Below are 17,639 nucleotides of genomic sequence, written 5' to 3'. Positions count from 1 at the left end.
TAGAATCAAAATACTCAAATAACGTCATATTTTTTTTTAGAAAAAAGTTATATTATTATCATATTAACATTGTGTGTGTAAAAAGTCTAGGTAGATATCTGGTAATCTGATAATGGTGATCCCTCGGAAGCATTAAATAACAAGAGGGCCATGATGGCCCTAAATCGCTCACCTGAGTTAGAATACTTGTTAATTTGGGTTTCTAATGACTTTGTTTTGTTTTTATTATATGCGTAAATGGATAATCAATGACCCCCGGGCGGAGCCAATTTTGACCCCTTATGGCTTTTTTAAAGAAATTGGTAGACGTTCACTAAAAGATGTTTCATGCCAAATATCTATAAGCTCTAGCTATTATTATTAATTTATTTTTTTTAAGATTTGATTTTTTTTTAGTTTTTACTACATACATATAATGAAAATCAATGACACCCTGAGACCCCAGAACTTTTATTTGAAAAACTAAGTAGACTTTCAATAGAAGATGGTTTTCTGGCAAAATATCTAAGCTCTAGCTCTTTGCGTTTTTTAAAGAAGATATTTCAAGTTTTTCTTTCGGTTTCCATAGAGTTTTGCATGGAATTAAATTCTTTGAATAACTTTTACAGGTGACCACCAAAGGAACATTCCTGTGAAGGTTGGATGAAATTGACTTCGCGGTTTGTGAGGAGATGTTGTTTTTACGTAAAAAGTTTACGGACGGAAGACGGACAAAAAGCAATCACAAAAGCTCACCATGTCACTTTGTGACAGGAAAGCTAAAAACCGCAATATTACATGAAAATTTCAGACTTGGTTTTGTTACGGAGGAAATTGATGATTACAAACATTTTTAAGTAAAAATGAACCGACTGTAAAATATTTATTTTGAGATTTTCATTTTCTGATAAAACTGAAACAATGTTGAATTAAAACATGAATGGAACACAGATATCATAAGCCATGGATAAGTACTAGGTTGCCAAAATCGTTATGGAGGAAACTCTATTCCCTGAGATATTTTTGTACAGATTTTTTAAAATCACAAATGGTATTTGATATTGCAATAGCCATTTTTTAAAGTCCTAACTTATGATAAATGAGGGTAGATCTGCAAAATTAAAGTGTGATGATGAAAATGATGAACGGTTAATTAGCTCGGGACATGCAAACAATGCTAGATCTACCCCTTGTGTCCTTTGAAAGCATGTATCATATATATGACATAAAAATTATGCTGCTTCAAATGAACAATTGATTTTGCAATCTATGTTAATTTGATCATATAACAATGTTATGGACTAATAATATCTGTCATATTTTGCGGTTCGGATCGGAATATCCATCCCAAGGTCACCCGCACATTGGGCGGTAACGAGGCTTGTCGCGGTTTGTGAGGAGATGTTGTTTTTACGTAAAAAGTTTACGGACGGAAGACGGACAAAAAGCAATCACAAAAGCTCACCATGTCACTTTGTGACAGGAAAGCTAAAAACCGCAATATTACATGAAAATTTCAGACTTGGTTTTGTTACGGAGGAAATTGATGATTACAAACATTTTTAAGTAAAAATGAACCGACTGTAAAAATATTTATTTTGAGATTTTCATTTTCTGATAAAACTGAAACAATGTTGAATTAAAACATGAATGGAACACAGATATCATAAGCCATGGATAAGTACTAGGTTGCCAAAATCGTTATGGAGGAAACTCTATTCCCTGAGATATTTTTGTACAGATTTTTTAAAATCACAAATGGTATTTGATATTGCAATAGCCATTTTTTAAAGTCCTAACTTATGATAAATGAGGGTAGATCTGCAAAATTAAAGTGTGATGATGAAAATGATGAACGGTTAATTAGCTCGGGACATGCAAACAATGCTAGATCTACCCCTTTGTCCTTTGAAAGCATGTATCATATATATGACATAAAAATTATGCTGCTTCAAATGAACAATTGATTTTGCAATCTATGTTAATTTGATCATATAACAATGTTATGGACTAATAATATCTGTCATATTTTGCGGTTCGGATCGGAATATCCATCCCAAGGTCACCCGCACATTGGGCGGTAACGAGGCTTGCCGAGTTACCGCCCATGGGCGGGTGACCGAGGGACGGATATTCCGATTCGAACCGCAAACATATGTCAGATATTTTTTCTTGCATATTCTGCTATATGCCATTATATTTTAAATTCTTTATCATTATTTTCAATGAAAATTTATATCATTACAACCGTAACTATTTTCTTACAACAGCGTATGAATCACAAAATCATTCATAACGGTAAAATGACGTCATCTTTATCGTGCCATTGCACAGCACGCGACTCATCTGAATTAAAACATGCAATAGACTTTCAATAGAAGATGGTTTTCTGGCAAAATATCTAAGCTCTAGCTCTTTGCGTTTATGTCAGATATTTTTTCTTGCATATTCTGCTATATGCCATTATATTTTAAATTCTTTATCATTATTTTCAATGAAAATTTATATCATTACAACCGTAACTATTTTCTTACAACAGCGTATGAATTACAAAATCATTCATAACGGTAAAATGACGTCATCTTTATCGTTCCATTGTACAGCACGCGACTCATCTGAATTAAAACATGCAATAGACTTTCAATAGAAGACAATTGTCGCGTGCTGTACAATGGCACGATAAAGATGACGTCATTTTACCGTTATGAATGATAAAATAATATGTAATTTCCATGAACATATATCATATTTTATATGCAAGCCTCGTTACCGCCCAATGGGCGGGTTCCCGAGGGACGGATATTCCGATCCGAGCCGCAAACATATGAAAGATATTTTTTCTTGCATATTCTGCCATAATATTTCATATTTAAAATGGTTTACCTCAATATGATATATGTTCATGGAAATTAAAGTCATTCCATCAGTAACTATTTTCTTACAATAGCGTATGAACTTACAACTTAAATAACAACGGCGAAATGACGTCATCCTAAGACATATTTCCCTTCTAAAACGACGTCATTTTAACGCGGTTCATTCATAAATGGCGCTAAAATGACGTTGTTGTTTGGCACGCGACTCATCTGGCACCCCCCATGCCAGATGAAATTTCCGGCATGGGTAAAACTCACGGAAACGCCAGTCTGCTATGCAAGAAAACGTCAGAATCAAATTCTGAAATTCCCACCTACGCTGACACTGACACTGAGACAGTATCCAGTGATAGATCTATACTGTAGACATCATTTTAAATAAGAATTTGCCCTCTTTTTGTGAATCTGGCTGAAAATCAAATTTTGATCATAATTTCTGATCATACCTTCAGGAATGGACAAAAAGACGCATACACTATTTCTATTTTATTACATGCTTTTCGGTGGTTTATAGAAATATATCGGTGAAATAAAACTGGTAATTTCACTGTTTGAAACAGTGAAATTACCACTTTGATAATTTCACTGTTTTGAATTTAAGCCCCTTACGTTGTTACAGTGAAATATCAGCGTTCACAGTACTGGGTACCAACTTAATGACGTGACGTCGTAAATGACGTCACGTTGTATTATTATTTGACGCGCTTTTCATTCAGTATTTGGTTTAATATCTTTTTAAAACGTTTCTTTGCATATAATAAAAAGAAAATTTGTTTAGTTTAGTGTAAGATCGAAATATATTTCACCTTGTGAACACCAAAAGTCCATATTTCACTCGTGGCTCACTCGTTGCAAACAACAACGTCATTTTAGCGCACTTTATGAATGAACCGCGTTAAAATGACGTCGTTTTAGAAGGGAAATATGTGCTTAGGATGACGTCATTTCGCCGTTGTTATTTAAGTTGTAAGTTCATACGCTATTGTAAGAAAATAGTTATGGATGAAATTACTTTAATTTCCATGAACATATATCATATTGAGGTTAACCATTTTAAATATGAAATAATATGGCAGAATATGCAAGAAAAAATATCTTTCATATGTTTGCAGTTCGGATCGGAATATCCGTCTCTCGGGAACGCGCCCATGGGCGGGTCCCCTCGGGACGGATATTACGGTCCGAACCGCAACATATGACAGATATTATTAGTACAGTAGAGTCTATACCAGCAGGGATTCAACGGAAAGCCATTTTTAAGGCGAAATCAATTTAGTTTTGATTAAATTTTAATTTGCTCAGCCTCCAATACTGGTGTCGAAATATTCTTTGTTTTACTAGATTCTATCTAAGTAAAAAATGGAGATATTTAATCTTTTCAAGTTGAAGTTAAATTATTTATTTATTTCACGCTAACCAATAAAACCAACCCATATATCATTTTCAACGTCTAATTGTACAAGTTAACCACTGCCGTCTTCTAGAGGAATATACAAATCGAACTGGCTTTTCACTAAGTATGACGTCATTATAATGTGATGACGTAATTGTCCTGAAGGCGGGTAGAAAACAACTGCAAAAAAAAACAACAACAACAACGCAAAAGTTTCTTCCGTTAGAAATCATGGAGAAACACAATTCAGTGTGTTTTTCTATACTATGCGTGTTGGTAAGTTTCAGCGATGTACATAAAATAAATATATTTTTAAATTTGATATCATTTACCATAATAGATGTGATAATTTATTGGTCGTCTGCTACAATGGCCGCCGCGTTCACATTTTATTTTTATGGCGCGAAATAGATCTAAGACTACTGTATAAAATATTGAGTGACGTTTTTCTTGTATTTGTTTAGAGTTCTCGTCATACAAACTTTATTTTCAAAACTAAATTGATTTCGCCTTAAAAATGGCTTTCCGTTCTGACTTCTGGATGAATCCCCGCGGGTAGACTCTATGCAGGTGTGATCAAAATGTGCACACAGTATGCTAGCTATCCACTGTTTTCATCATTTAAGTGAGAGGACGTGTTGCTTTTGCCGTTTTGCTTATTGTTGTCCCAGCGGTAGTTCTGGCTTACAGAACTTTATAAAATATGATAAACAACATCAACAAGGAAAGGCGGCTTTAAATGAAGGCAACCCCTAAACTACCAAGCAACAAGAACAAGCGGCAAGGAGCCCTAATTAAAGTTGCCCAAAGTGAACCGCGCAATGCAGAGTACGGATAGGATCATCACATAAATGATATCATACCTAGAGTCAGTGTACCCGGAGTCGTACACTTTTTTAAGTAAAATTAAGAAAATTATCTTGTAGTTAAAAATTCTTCTTATAATAGATATTATTTTGAAAATTACATCCTATGCCCATAAAAACTGATTACCGAAACGTTTCTATCTTAAGTAGGTCATACTTCTAGGCGCACTTGATTTTAAGCAACAGGAATCACGCCCGTTTAACTCACAACGAGTGAAAAATGTCCATCGGTAAAAATGTTGTGAGCAACTCCCGTTCCTCGTTGTGAGCACCCATCTTTGACGTGTGACACGATAAACAAGGTGAGTTTTTCATAATTTTTGAAGATTACAGACATTTATGTAAAAATATCGAAATGCAGTTAGCTAGCGATGTGTTTTCCGAGTATGCACATGTAAAGATATTGCCTGTTGGTGGACAATTTGATGGAAATAACGTGCGACGCAGTCACTCGGGGTAGCTGGAAAACTGGAGACAACTTCTCTTTGGACCTAATTTAACATTGAAAACGTCGATTCTGGTGACGTTTTGTGCATTCTAACCTAAAACAGATGCCCACAAGTCTTCAGCGTAAATTATTATCTGAAAGTCTTCATAGAAACGAAGATATACCCTTTTTTGCTTTAATCCTCGTTGTGAGCACCATAACCTCGTTGTGAGCAAGACAAGCGCAGTGCGTGTATGGTTTTAATATGTAATTCAGATGGTGAAAATATAATTTCAATCTACCACAGCAATTAAAACGTTTTTGCACAGCAGCACTTCTTTTCAAGACGTTGTGCATACCCCAAAGGGAGGCATATTAGTTTTGAACTGTCCGTCTGTCAGTCCGTCCAGTGCCAAAACACCATTTTTGGGGAAGGGGCATATTTTTGATTTTGGCATACTTTGGGAAAAGGGGTCTTAAATTTAACACAAACTTTTAACAAGTTCTTCAAAATAGAAAAGCAAAAAGCACTGGGAAATACAAATAAGGCAGTCAAAATCCTTAATTCAACACCATCATTTAATTTTGTTCTAAATTCTATGGGAAATTTCAAAAGACTGGGGAATTTTGAGGACCAAACTGGGGAAAAAAAGAGGCTAGTTTGGTTGGGGAAGTAGCCTATATTCGGCCCCTACAAAGAAGGGTTTTTTGGCCCTGCCGTCAATCTGTCCGAAAACTTTAACATTGGCCATAATTTCCTTATTTGTAAACGGATTTGATTCATATTTGAACACAACATCCCTTAGCACCTTCCTACGGACCTGTATTTTTTACCTTGACCCCTGAATGGCCTTTACCTTGAAGGTCAAATTGTCCAAAAACATTTAAGATGGGCCATAATGTCCTGGCATAATGTTTAGGCACAACACATCTTTGGACAAGGCCTTTCAACTATCCTATATTCTTTTGACCTTGACCCCTGAATGACCTTCACCTTAAAGGTCAAATTGTCCAAAAACTTAAAAATTGGTCATAACTTCCTTATTAGTATACGGATTCTACTCATATTTTGAAACAACACCCCTTTAGACAAAGACCTTCAAACTGATCTGTATTTTTTTTACCTTGTACCGTGAATTACCTTCTAGAACATCCAAAAACTTTAACATTGGTCATAACTTCTTTATAAGTAAGTGGAATTAATTCATATTTGGACACAATGCCCCTTTGGACAAGACCTTCCAACTGATCTATATTTATTTCACCTTGACCTTGAATTACCTTCACATTGAAGATCTAATTATCCAAAATCAAATAATCTATCTGGTCCATAAATCAAAGGACAAAGCACCACTTCAGGGGCATTGTCAACTTACCGTGACAGTTCTTGTTTTACATAACTTGGTCAGTCTTCAGCTCAGGATAGACATATGTATGTGTGTATCACACAGATTGTGAAATTGTTGAAATATTCATAAACACCCCGTGATGTTCACTCGTGCCACACTAGAGTATACGAAATAAAATACCTGATTTACCTCCACTGATTTAGTTCTTCTGTTAATTTGATGACTTGTGAATATGAAGAATAATTTTCAATAAAAGAAAAAGAAGAACTATTGCAAAGAAAAACTATTGTACAAAAACGTTTTGATTGCTTTTGGTAGATTGAAAATTGTATTCTTGCCATTTGAATTACATATTAAAACCAGACAAGCACTGCACTTGTCTTGCTCACAACGAGGTTATGGTCAGGGTTGCCAGCAGACTTGAAAAGTCAGGGAAATCTGATATTTTTTCAAGGTCAGGGAATTGTCAGGGAATTTTGAAAATTGGTCAGTGAAGAATAAAAATCCTAAAAAGTCAGGGAAAAGTCAGGGAAGAATAATTTTGAAGAATTTTCCTTATATGTATAAAGTAAAATCTGGAAAAAAAACATGTTCACCTCTTTTAAGAGCTAGAGCTTAACATCTTCAGTGAGTGTCTACCAATTTTGTACAAATAAAAGCTTTTGGGTCAAAATTTGCCCAGTCAAGGGGGTCATTGATTTTCCTTATGTGTTTATATAAACTTAAAAATTCTTGTAACAAATCCAAAAGAGCTAGAGTTTAGATATTAAGCATGAAATATTTTCTAGTGTGTGTCTACCAAGTTTATTCAAATAAAAGTCCTTGGGTCAAAGTAAGCCCCACCCCAGGGGGTTACTGATTTTCCTTTTATGTACATAGTAAAAAAAACAAAACAATATCTTCTTTGAAAACCCCATAGAGGTAGAGCTGTGATATTTGGCATGAAACATCTTTTAGTAAGTGTCTACCAAGTTTGTTAAAATAAAAGCCCTGGGGTCAAAACTGGTCCAGTCATGGGGGTCATTAATTTTCCTTATATGTATATAATTATAGTAAAAACTAAAAAGTCTTCTTTTAAAAAACAAAAGAGCTAGAGCTTAGATATTTGGCATGAAACATTTTCCAATGGGTGTTTACCAACCTTGTTCAAATCAACGCCCTGGGGTCAAAATTATTCTTGTTCATGGAGAGTTTTTATATTCAGATGAGTAATTTCAGGGCCATCATGACCCTCTTGTTATTAATTATATTGGCTATGTCAGTATTCTGTAGCTCAAGATAATAGTTTTGCTTCAGACTTGATCTTATCAAAAACATTTTACTGAACACAAAATACCAAACTTAGATGTATAAAGCGTGTTTTATTGACCATATTGTTAAAAGCATTAAAAAAAACCAACAAAAAAACTTATGGGTGCAGGGCTTTTTTTCATAGGTTGGGGAAGCAGCCCTGTCCTTAATTTTGGGGATACATTAATGGTATATTTGCAAAAGGGGAAGAAAAAACTTGATGTAAATTATATTTTGTGGGAAAACTGCATGATTTTAAAAAAAAATTCTTTTTGGGGAAACACTCCTAAAATGGCCCCTGCTATAGAAGGAAAAAAAGCCCTGGGTGAATTGGACGGCAGTAGGGGAGGTGGAGACCAAAAAGCCCTGGGGTGAATTGGACGGCAGTAGGGGAGGTGGAGACCATTTAAGTTTGGTAGTTTTAGTCAGTGAAAAACCTAATTTGGTCAGTGAAAAGTCAGGGAAAAGTCAGGGAATTTTATTTATCTATGATGCTGGCAACCCTGATGGTGCTCACAACGAGGATTAAAGCAAAAAAGAGTATATCTTCGTTTCTACGAAGACTTTCAGATAATAATTTACGCTGAAGACTTGTGGGCATCTGTTTTAGGTTAGAATGCACAAAACGTCACCAGAATCGACGTTTTCAATGTTAAATTAGGTCCAAAGAGAAGTTGCCTCCAGTTTTCCAGCTACCCCGAGTGGCTGCGTCGCACGGTATTTCCATCAAATTGTCCACCAACAGGCAATATTTTTACATGTGCATACTCGGAAAACACATCGCTAGCTAACTGCATTCCGATATTTTTACATAAATGTATGTAATCTTCAAAAATTATGAAAAACTCACCTTGTTTATCGTGTCACTCGTCATAGATGGGTGCTCACAACGAGGAATGGAAGTTGCTCACAACATTTTTACCGATGGACATTTTTCACTCGTTGTGAGTTAAACGGGCGTGGGAATGGGCCAAATATGATAAATAGTGGACTCGGTTCCGCACACAAGGCCATTTTTATACTGAATGGTTATTTTACATCTTAAACATGTTTTATAAATTATTTAACATCTCTAAGTCCAGATAAGTGATATTTCTTTGCAAATTTTCAGGACTTCAAATAAATTTAATGCACATTCTTACTACAGTATACAAACATTTATTTCCAAGCATAGTAGCACACAGGAAACATGTAACAGCAATTGAAATATACTTTTTACCACTTGTAGGTAGTAAAGACAGACATATACTTTTTTACCTCTTGTAGGTAGTAAACACAGACATAAAAAATTATAATTGAAGGTTTTTTCATCTGTTTAGTTATGACTTGTTCGATTCAGAGTTTGGTATCATTTTAAACAAAAGAATAAAGGTGAAATGACTTGACGTTTGGTAGTTTGGAGAAGTTAATTCATGTGCATAACAGCAAATTTGCCATAACAAAAAACATACATTTCTTTTCAAATATATATTTTATGAATATCTTAACATTGAAATAGAAATTAGCATGGTTTAATTGCTGAATAAGTTGTTTTTATGTGTGACCTACACAGCCATGTACATGTATTTACATTTTCGTCTGCACTGTCTAGGGAGAGGCTGGGGTGCAAGATCCCAGATTATGTCATATCCTTTTGAAAACATGCCAGTTCAGTGAAAAACAAATGAAAACTAAATAAATTCATTTGATTTTTTTAAGAAAAAATGAAACATGGGAAAGTGTGCGGGACCGGGTCCTGTGCGGAACCGGGTACACTGACTCTAAAGAGAAACAATAGTCTAACTGAAAAGGAAATCAAATGATTGATTAATAGGCCCACAGTAAAAGGGCACAGGGGAAGGGAAGTCAGGAGATTCGGGGAAGGTAGGGGCAAAATTAAAAACAAAAGGTAAGATACTTGCGGTAGACGAGAAAACAACAATAAACACAAACAAAAGTGTCGCCAAAACAGTATGAAACAACAAAGACATACATCTTAGGAACACATTATAAGTGGCACTGCCTTGGAACCGTCGGCAGCATAAGCACTGGCTGCTGATGTGTTTAAACCGGCACCAAACCCACCTATTATGTTCCTTTAAACGATACAGTGTAAATAAAATGAATCCCCGCCAATTGAAATTCTAACAGTTGTTATGGTTACAAAAGGAGAAATAAGTAGAACACAGAAATGATCATGTAGATACACAGTTCGCAAAAAATAGGCAAAGCCCGAGCCCCAGTCTAGTAAAATTCCGTTCGGGCTGGCATAAAATGTAGGGAGTGTAGTCTGACAGTCTAGCATTGTTTTTAGATCCTTAAAATTACATAAAATACATAATTTTTATTATACCCAATGACTGAGAAAAATATTGATTTTTTAAGCTATTGCTACATGGTTTTTCGAAATAATTAATATATAGAATCATTTATACCAGTTTTTTTCCAAGTAAGTTTTGATGCAAGAGGGGATCATTTGACCATCAGTCTACTGACTTTTACACCCTTTCTAAGAATATCAGAAACAAATGTTTTAAATCAAATGATATCACTTTGCATTATTTTCTCAAGATTTAAGTAAATTTGAAAAACCTGGCCTCAGGTTTTGTTTGAATTTTTGGGCTAGTTAAAATTTGGTCGGGCTAAATGATATTTTGATATACAAAGCCCGAATGTCTATGGCCATAAAAGTTTTTCATACATATAAAAGTACCCAATGACCATAAGTTAACAAAGGTACTCAATATCTTAAAGGAAGACAGAGCAAGTAACAGTCATTGAATTTAAGATTTTGAATTTACTCAGGCCCAAATTCCAGTATTGAATTATTAAATTGTTAAATCTTGCAAATTTGTGCTCGTCGGACATGAAAAAAGAAATTATGGAATTAGCTATTAAGAAAAGTTGTTATTTAAATATAAGTTTCTCGTCAGTTCAATAAAGAATTTGTGGAATTAACTATCAATAAATGTTGTTATTTAAAATTTTTTGACTTACCTTACAATAACTTAACCCATTACGTGATATACACGCCTTTTTCACCCCCCTCCCCTTTTTGTTGTCTCAAATGGTGAAAAAATGCCTTATTTGGCCACCAGCACTTGTTTTTGTTTGAGAAATGTATTTAATTAATCTGTGTCAGACACCAAAACAAACATGTACCCCATTATAGGGGTGCAACGATACAGCCAAACCCGTATTGCGATATATTGCGATATAGACAGCCTGTATTGCGATACGTATTGTGGTACAGTGTATACTAAAATAATTAAAGAAAACAGTAAAACGTAAGCTATATTTCAACTCTTCTTATTATTCTTTTAGAACACATACATGTATCTATAGATTCTTTCAAGCATGACTTAACATACCCCACGCGTTCATTGTACATGTTCGGTATAACAGTTTCAGAAAAGTACGTACGTGACGGTAGGTCGTATCTAGGGTCTAAAACACGAATCATATCCTTAAATCCATCATTTGAGACAACACTAAACGGTCGAAGATCATTAACAATGAATTTTCCGACGGCTTGCGTTATGTCCTTATACCCCTGACTTGTAGGCTTGTATTTGGAAGTCTGCCCAAAAGAACTCATAATTGTTGGCTGCTTTACGGTTGACGCTGTTGCCGCGATCAAACTAGTACCAGACTTGCATGCACCTTGTTGCAGATTGATTTTGTGGTGTCGAGTCAAATGTGTATTTAGATTTGTGGTCCCTCCGCTGTAGCGAATATCCATCTTACATTTTTTACAAACGGCTATGCGTCCTCAATTTTTCCTGTAGATTTTCTTTTTTAAGTTGATTTCCACCCATATTTTACTTTTAGCTTTCTCATTTTCAATTAGTTCAAAATCTTCTTTTTCCATTTTTTTATTTCAGTTAATCAACAATTTTTTTAATCAGTCCTAACTTAAATTGTGTAACTGGGTGTAATTTAATAAAGCGTGATCAAAGCCGCACTCTGAAAATGACGTCACACGATTCTGCTACTCGCGCGGTAAGATCAAAGAGCTTCGTCAGGAAAAGTTTCGCGGCGGCGTTTCTTTATACATCACAGGGATCGACTAGTGTCCGCAATCTTTTCATGTTTCATTGATGTTTTGTTTTTGATGTCGTAAATCGTTGCTTACTGATTCAAAATTGAAGTTTCTACATTCATGTTATTTCGGCATAAATATTAAAGAAAAAACCGCAATACAGGGCAGCTGCACCGCGGTACGTATCGACCCGAGACTGTATTGCAATATACCGGTATATCGTTGCACCACTATACCCCAAAACAAATTAAAATTATCACATAGAAAACAGCTGACCATGTTACTGCTTAATTAATATTCATTAGTTGAACGAACATTACTTTTAATCCACTTTCTACGCCGTTCTATAATTAGTTAATTGCCATGCGCATGCAGTAAGTGCGTGATGTAAGGAAAACCCATCCTCTAGCCTGATTGGTCACTATTTATATAAATACTTAAAATAGTAACACCTTAATTTTATGCAAGAAATGCCCTTATGAATGATCAATCTTTACCATAATTTTTCGTATCAAATAAGCGATATTTGGACAAGTAAAAGTAAGTCTACAATTCTTGCTTCTTCAACTGAGATCATGCAAGTCGACAATTCTGGCTTACATGCGGTAATCGATAAAGCATTCAATTTTCGCTAAGAACTATCGAAGAATGATATTAAACAGTCGGCGAAAGTTGTTTGCAAAAAGGTTAATTCAAAGAAATATTGACATGTACAACAGAAAATGTTGTTTAATTTAGTACATTTTACAGATCTGTAATTGCTTTAAAAAATTAGAGCTAAAAGTACCGGTTTTCCAGGTCTGTACCGCGGTACGTACCGCAGATGTCTCGGACCAGGGTTTACCGGTATACCGGTTAAACCGCGCACCTCTAGAAAACAGCCATCTTTCAAGAAATGCTCATGAAGTAATGGGTTAATTAACACATTGGCATTATTAACACAGAAAAAAACAACACTATTTTACTCTCGTTTTATTATTCTGTCATGTAAACACATTTTTTTATGGTTTATTAAAGTTCCTACATCATGTCGCAATGACACTTCTACACCTGAGACAATAGGGGAGTAATTCTAAGTCTAGCATGTAAAAAGAGCATTTTGGCTGATCGGAACAGGCACTGGTAAACTTACTAATTAAAATAATTGCTAGAAAGAACCAGGGCTGTCGATTTTCCGCGGATTCACGGAAATCCGCGGATTTCGTGAGCTCCTGGGTCATTTTTGAGATTGATGTAAATTCGACAAAGACAATAAATTCATTCGTCATATTGTAAACAGTACCCAAAAACCGGCACACTTCGGCTTTTATCATTACGCTAGCCGCCTATGGTATGTCTGTAAACTCTTTTCTCATTGGTCAAATCGCTCTTGTCTGTTGTCAAAATGCGTCAAAATGTCGGATATTTCGTTGTTTTGAGGGCTGATGAAAACCTGAAGTCCAACTAAAGTGTCTCTGAATGGCTTTAAAGGCAACCAAGGAAGTCAAATTTAGAGTCCAGGAAATTGATTTTAGGGCATACCAAATCATCAGAATCCAGGAGCTTCAGGGGGCTTTGCCCCCTGGCCCCACCAGGGCTCTGCCCTGGACCTGCAAAGGGGGCTTACGCAGCCCCCTTGACCCCCGCCGTATTTTCCTCTGATTTTGCAATTTGCTTTTGGCAGCCCTGAAGAACAGGGTTTTTTTTTCTCTACTATGGGAATGGTGCTGGTAGTTGACCAGACTGATTGGGAAAAAAATGTGTTCTTTTGACCTAAATTGGGAATTTTTTTAAGCATTTTTTCAGCTACAAATAAGGTTGGTCATCATAAATAAAGATAGCTAACAGCTTCCACTGTACACTCGTAGAACTGTTTAGTGGTGATTTATATGAATACAGTGTAAGAAATAAGGATTTGAATCAAATAGGCTGGTCGGACTACCAGATTGGAATAATTACTAGCCCAAAAGACATTTCACTAGCACGATTCATTTATTCATTTATATTGCCTATGAAATTACAGTAGCCTGGTCAGGCTTGTTACTGTGAAAAGTTGGTAGCCTGAGGAGAAATTTAGTGGTCAGGGGCTATCGGACTACTGCTAATTTCGAACACTGTGAATATGTTGGATTTAAATGATTTCAGAGAAATCACTTGGCCTTGAGGGAATTTTGAACAGACATTTTGGGAATTTTAACATTGGAAATTGGGTATTTTAATGTCTATTTTCTAATGGGAACAGTACTGTTTTAAGGTTGTTGTAATATATAAAGAAAAAAAGCACTGAAGAAATTTCATGAAAATTTTGTATTTTAGGTTAAAGCTAACATTTATAAATTTTGCAAACACTTTTTGTCTTACAAAAGTCCAAATAGCCTGGCCTACAGTGTGTCAAGCATGTTACTTGTACTATTTATATTTTATAGAATCTACATGTATGTAAATATGCTTTATACCTGCTTTATCTTATCTTACAGGTGTTTAGCAGAATTGCTTATGTGAAAGGGTGGCATGGCTTCAACAATTATCGATTCCATTGTTGGGATTTAACCGCATCACAGGATAATCAAAATCCTCTAAATGATGAGCATTGTGAAGGTAAACTACATTTGAATTAAACATTTTGAAGTGGCGGGTAACCTATTAAGTATTGCATGATAATAATATCTGTCATATATTGCTGTTCGGATCGGAATTCATGTATCCCTCCTGGGGGTATATGCCCATATAAGGGCCGTAATGGCAGTTGCTGCTGAGGGACAGATATTGCTACTATATGAACCATTAACAGATAGTTTATGAATTTACAATTCTATTTATATTAATGACGTCGTCTTATAGGCAAGCAGTTTCATTCTTAATCACATGCCATTTTGACGTGGTTAATGTTTTTAAAATGTGCCAAGATGATGCCATTTGATTTGTATAGCATGAGACTCATCTGGCACCCCCTCCCCTCATGCCAGATGAAATTTCGGTCATAGTTAATGACTAACAGTCACACGGTAGGGAATCACGTGACTTTTACGGTTACGCGTACAGACAATATTGCGGCCTAAAAACCTCACTTCACATGTGTTTTTCAGGTAATTCTTTATTATTTCCCTTTTACTTACATACGAGACCTGTTGCAGCCTACGCGGAATAAAGAATTGTTGCCGCCTATACCTTATTTTCCACCCCTGTGCTCATAGCTTTTACAAACACTCAAAAATTCAACAGAAATTTTCAATGTGGACAATTATTTTTTGGGTAACATTCACGCAAAATTTGTATTTTTTATGAATTTGATTAAACTATGTAGAGTTAGCAAAGAGAAAATGTTCATAGAATTTCTTTATTTGAAAATGTAACTATTGGGCATGTTAAATGTTGACTGGTTTTATCAACAATAAAAGTACGCGTGGGAGTTACCCAAATCATTTTTCTATCATGTATTGGAATAGAAAATGACCAGTTTTCCCGAAATATAATTGTTCACATTGAAAATTTCTGTTGAATTTTTGAGTGTTTGTAAAAGCTATGAGCACAGGGGTGGAAAATAAGGTATAGGCGGCAACAATTCTTTATTCCGCGTAGGCTGCAACAGGTCTCGTATGTAAGTAAAAGGGATATAATAAAGAATTACCTGAAAAACACATGTGAAGCGAGGTTTTTAGGCCGCCATATTGTCTGTACACGTAACCGTAAAAGTCACGTGATTCCCTACCGTGAGTCATCAAATTTATCAATGGCCCGATGGCAAGTGGAAATTAGTTCAGCCCAGTGAAAATTTTAAGAAAATTTAGCGAAATATTAAGGAGAATGAATTCAAAACTGGAATTCTGGCTAGTAAATTCAAAATCTAAAATTCATTGACTGTGATATGCAAAAATTAAGGGTCTTTTAACTGACATAAAAGTAAATCTGGATTGCTCAAAGCTTCACATTTTTGCATTATTTATCAACAATTTGTTTAATGATGATATTGTGTACAATTTTCATGCTTCAAAGCAATCTTTCATTTTTCTTTCAGAAAACTTCAAAATGAAATGGGTGTTAAAGCCACCAGATGAAATGCGTGCACAGGATCCTTTTAATGTTACTTACTTCCTGCAGGTTCAACCAGGTTTCTATGACTGGGCGGTGAAAAATGGTCATTTCACTGGTGTTGGTCCAGGAGATTTGGAGTAAGTGTTATAAAAATTTTGATAATACTGGGGTGTGTATAGGTATAAGGCCAAATAAAAAAATATGTCTGTTTACGGTGACCTGACCGACCCTTTTTTTCCTCCGACCCTAAACTTTTTTTCCCGAATTTGTAAAGTAAAAAAATTTTATTACGAATCGCGCAAAACACAAAGGTATGAATCATCTACTTGCAAGATCTCAACGGAAGCAAGAATCTTCAACGTTACTTTTACATGTCCAAAAATCGCTTATTTAATCTGTAAAGCGTGATATTGTATAAAGATTGTTTTCATGAGGGCATTCCGTGCATAAAATTAAGGTGTTTCTGTTTAGTATTTACATAAATAGCGACCAATCGGGGTAGGGGTTTTCCTTACGTCACGCAGTTACTGCATGCATGCGGCATTATGGACTAATTAGTAAAGAACATATCAAATTGAGGCCTGGAACATGGATTAAAAATAATGTTTGTTCAACAGTTGATATTTTAATTGTCCCCCGCCTTTTCGAAGAAAAAAGATGGATATAGAAACAGGCTCTGTCCGTCCGTCACACTTTCGTGTCCGGCCCATAACTTTGTCATTTATCGAAGGAATTTGAAATAACTTGGCACAAATGTTTGTTATAATAAGACGATGTGTCATGCGCAACAACCAGACCCCTGCCTACAGGGTAAAGGTCGCACTTGCTCATTCAAGGTCAACATTGTCTATTTGAGGGTATATGTTGTGTCCATTCCATAACTTTTTATGCTCCCCGAAAAATTTCTGGGGAGCATATAGTCGTCGGGTTGTCCGTCCGTCCGTCAGTCCGTACATACATCCCAAATTCGTGTCCGGCCGATAACTAGGTTATTTAAAGTTGGATTTAAAAACTATTCACGGAAATGATCACCATATTGAGAGGATTTGTCGCGCGCAACATTTGGGTTGCTACCTTGAAGGTTAAGGTCACAGCATGACCTTGAACAAAAATCGTGTCCGGCCCATAACTTTGTTATTTGAAGTCGGATTTTAAAACTATTTCACAGAAATGATCACCATATTGAGACATGCCACAATTACTCACAATAATGAGAAGATATGTCATGCTCAACAACCGGTCACCTACCTCCAAGGTCAAGGTCACACTTGGAGGTCAAAGATTAACATAGTCTGTTACAAGGTATATTTCGTCTCCGGTCCATAACTTTGTCATTTATCAAAGGAATTTGAAATAACTTAGCACAAATGTTTGTTATAATAAGACGATGTGTCATACACAACAACCAGACCTCTACTTCCAGGGTC

The 17,639-nt window shown here is 35.6% G+C and overlaps 1 protein-coding gene across 1 annotated transcript; it reads left to right on the top strand.

Moving 5' to 3' along the window:
* Positions 1 to 4,367: 4,367 nt before the first annotated feature.
* On the top strand, positions 4,368 to 16,371 carry LOC132730355 (uncharacterized). Its single transcript, XM_060716265.1, has 3 exons — positions 4,368 to 4,524; positions 14,658 to 14,778; positions 16,196 to 16,371. Exons 1-3 carry the CDS (start codon positions 4,480 to 4,482, stop codon positions 16,351 to 16,353), a joined length of 324 nt encoding a protein of 107 aa, XP_060572248.1. The 5' UTR covers positions 4,368 to 4,479; the 3' UTR covers positions 16,354 to 16,371.
* The last annotated feature ends 1,268 nt before the right edge of the window (positions 16,372 to 17,639 follow it).

This window comes from Ruditapes philippinarum, unplaced genomic scaffold, assembly GCF_026571515.1.
Source record: "Ruditapes philippinarum isolate M1 unplaced genomic scaffold, ASM2657151v2 ctg62_1_1_1_1, whole genome shotgun sequence".
Taxonomy (NCBI): domain Eukaryota; kingdom Metazoa; phylum Mollusca; class Bivalvia; order Venerida; family Veneridae; genus Ruditapes; species Ruditapes philippinarum.
This window is presented reverse-complemented; position numbering and strand designations above follow the sequence as displayed.

What these genes read in the sequence shown, in the direction of transcription:
- LOC132730355 (XM_060716265.1), top strand. Translation starts at nt 4,480, where the DNA reads ATGGAGAAACACAATTCAGTGTGTTTTTCTATACTATGCGTGTTG. An exon ending in TTTCTATACTATGCGTGTTG is followed by an intron (nt 4,525 to 14,657) that starts GTAAGTTTCAGC and finishes CTTATCTTACAG; the next exon opens with GTGTTTAGCAGAATTGCTTA. An exon ending in AAATGATGAGCATTGTGAAG is followed by an intron (nt 14,779 to 16,195) that starts GTAAACTACATT and finishes TTTTTCTTTCAG; the next exon opens with AAAACTTCAAAATGAAATGG.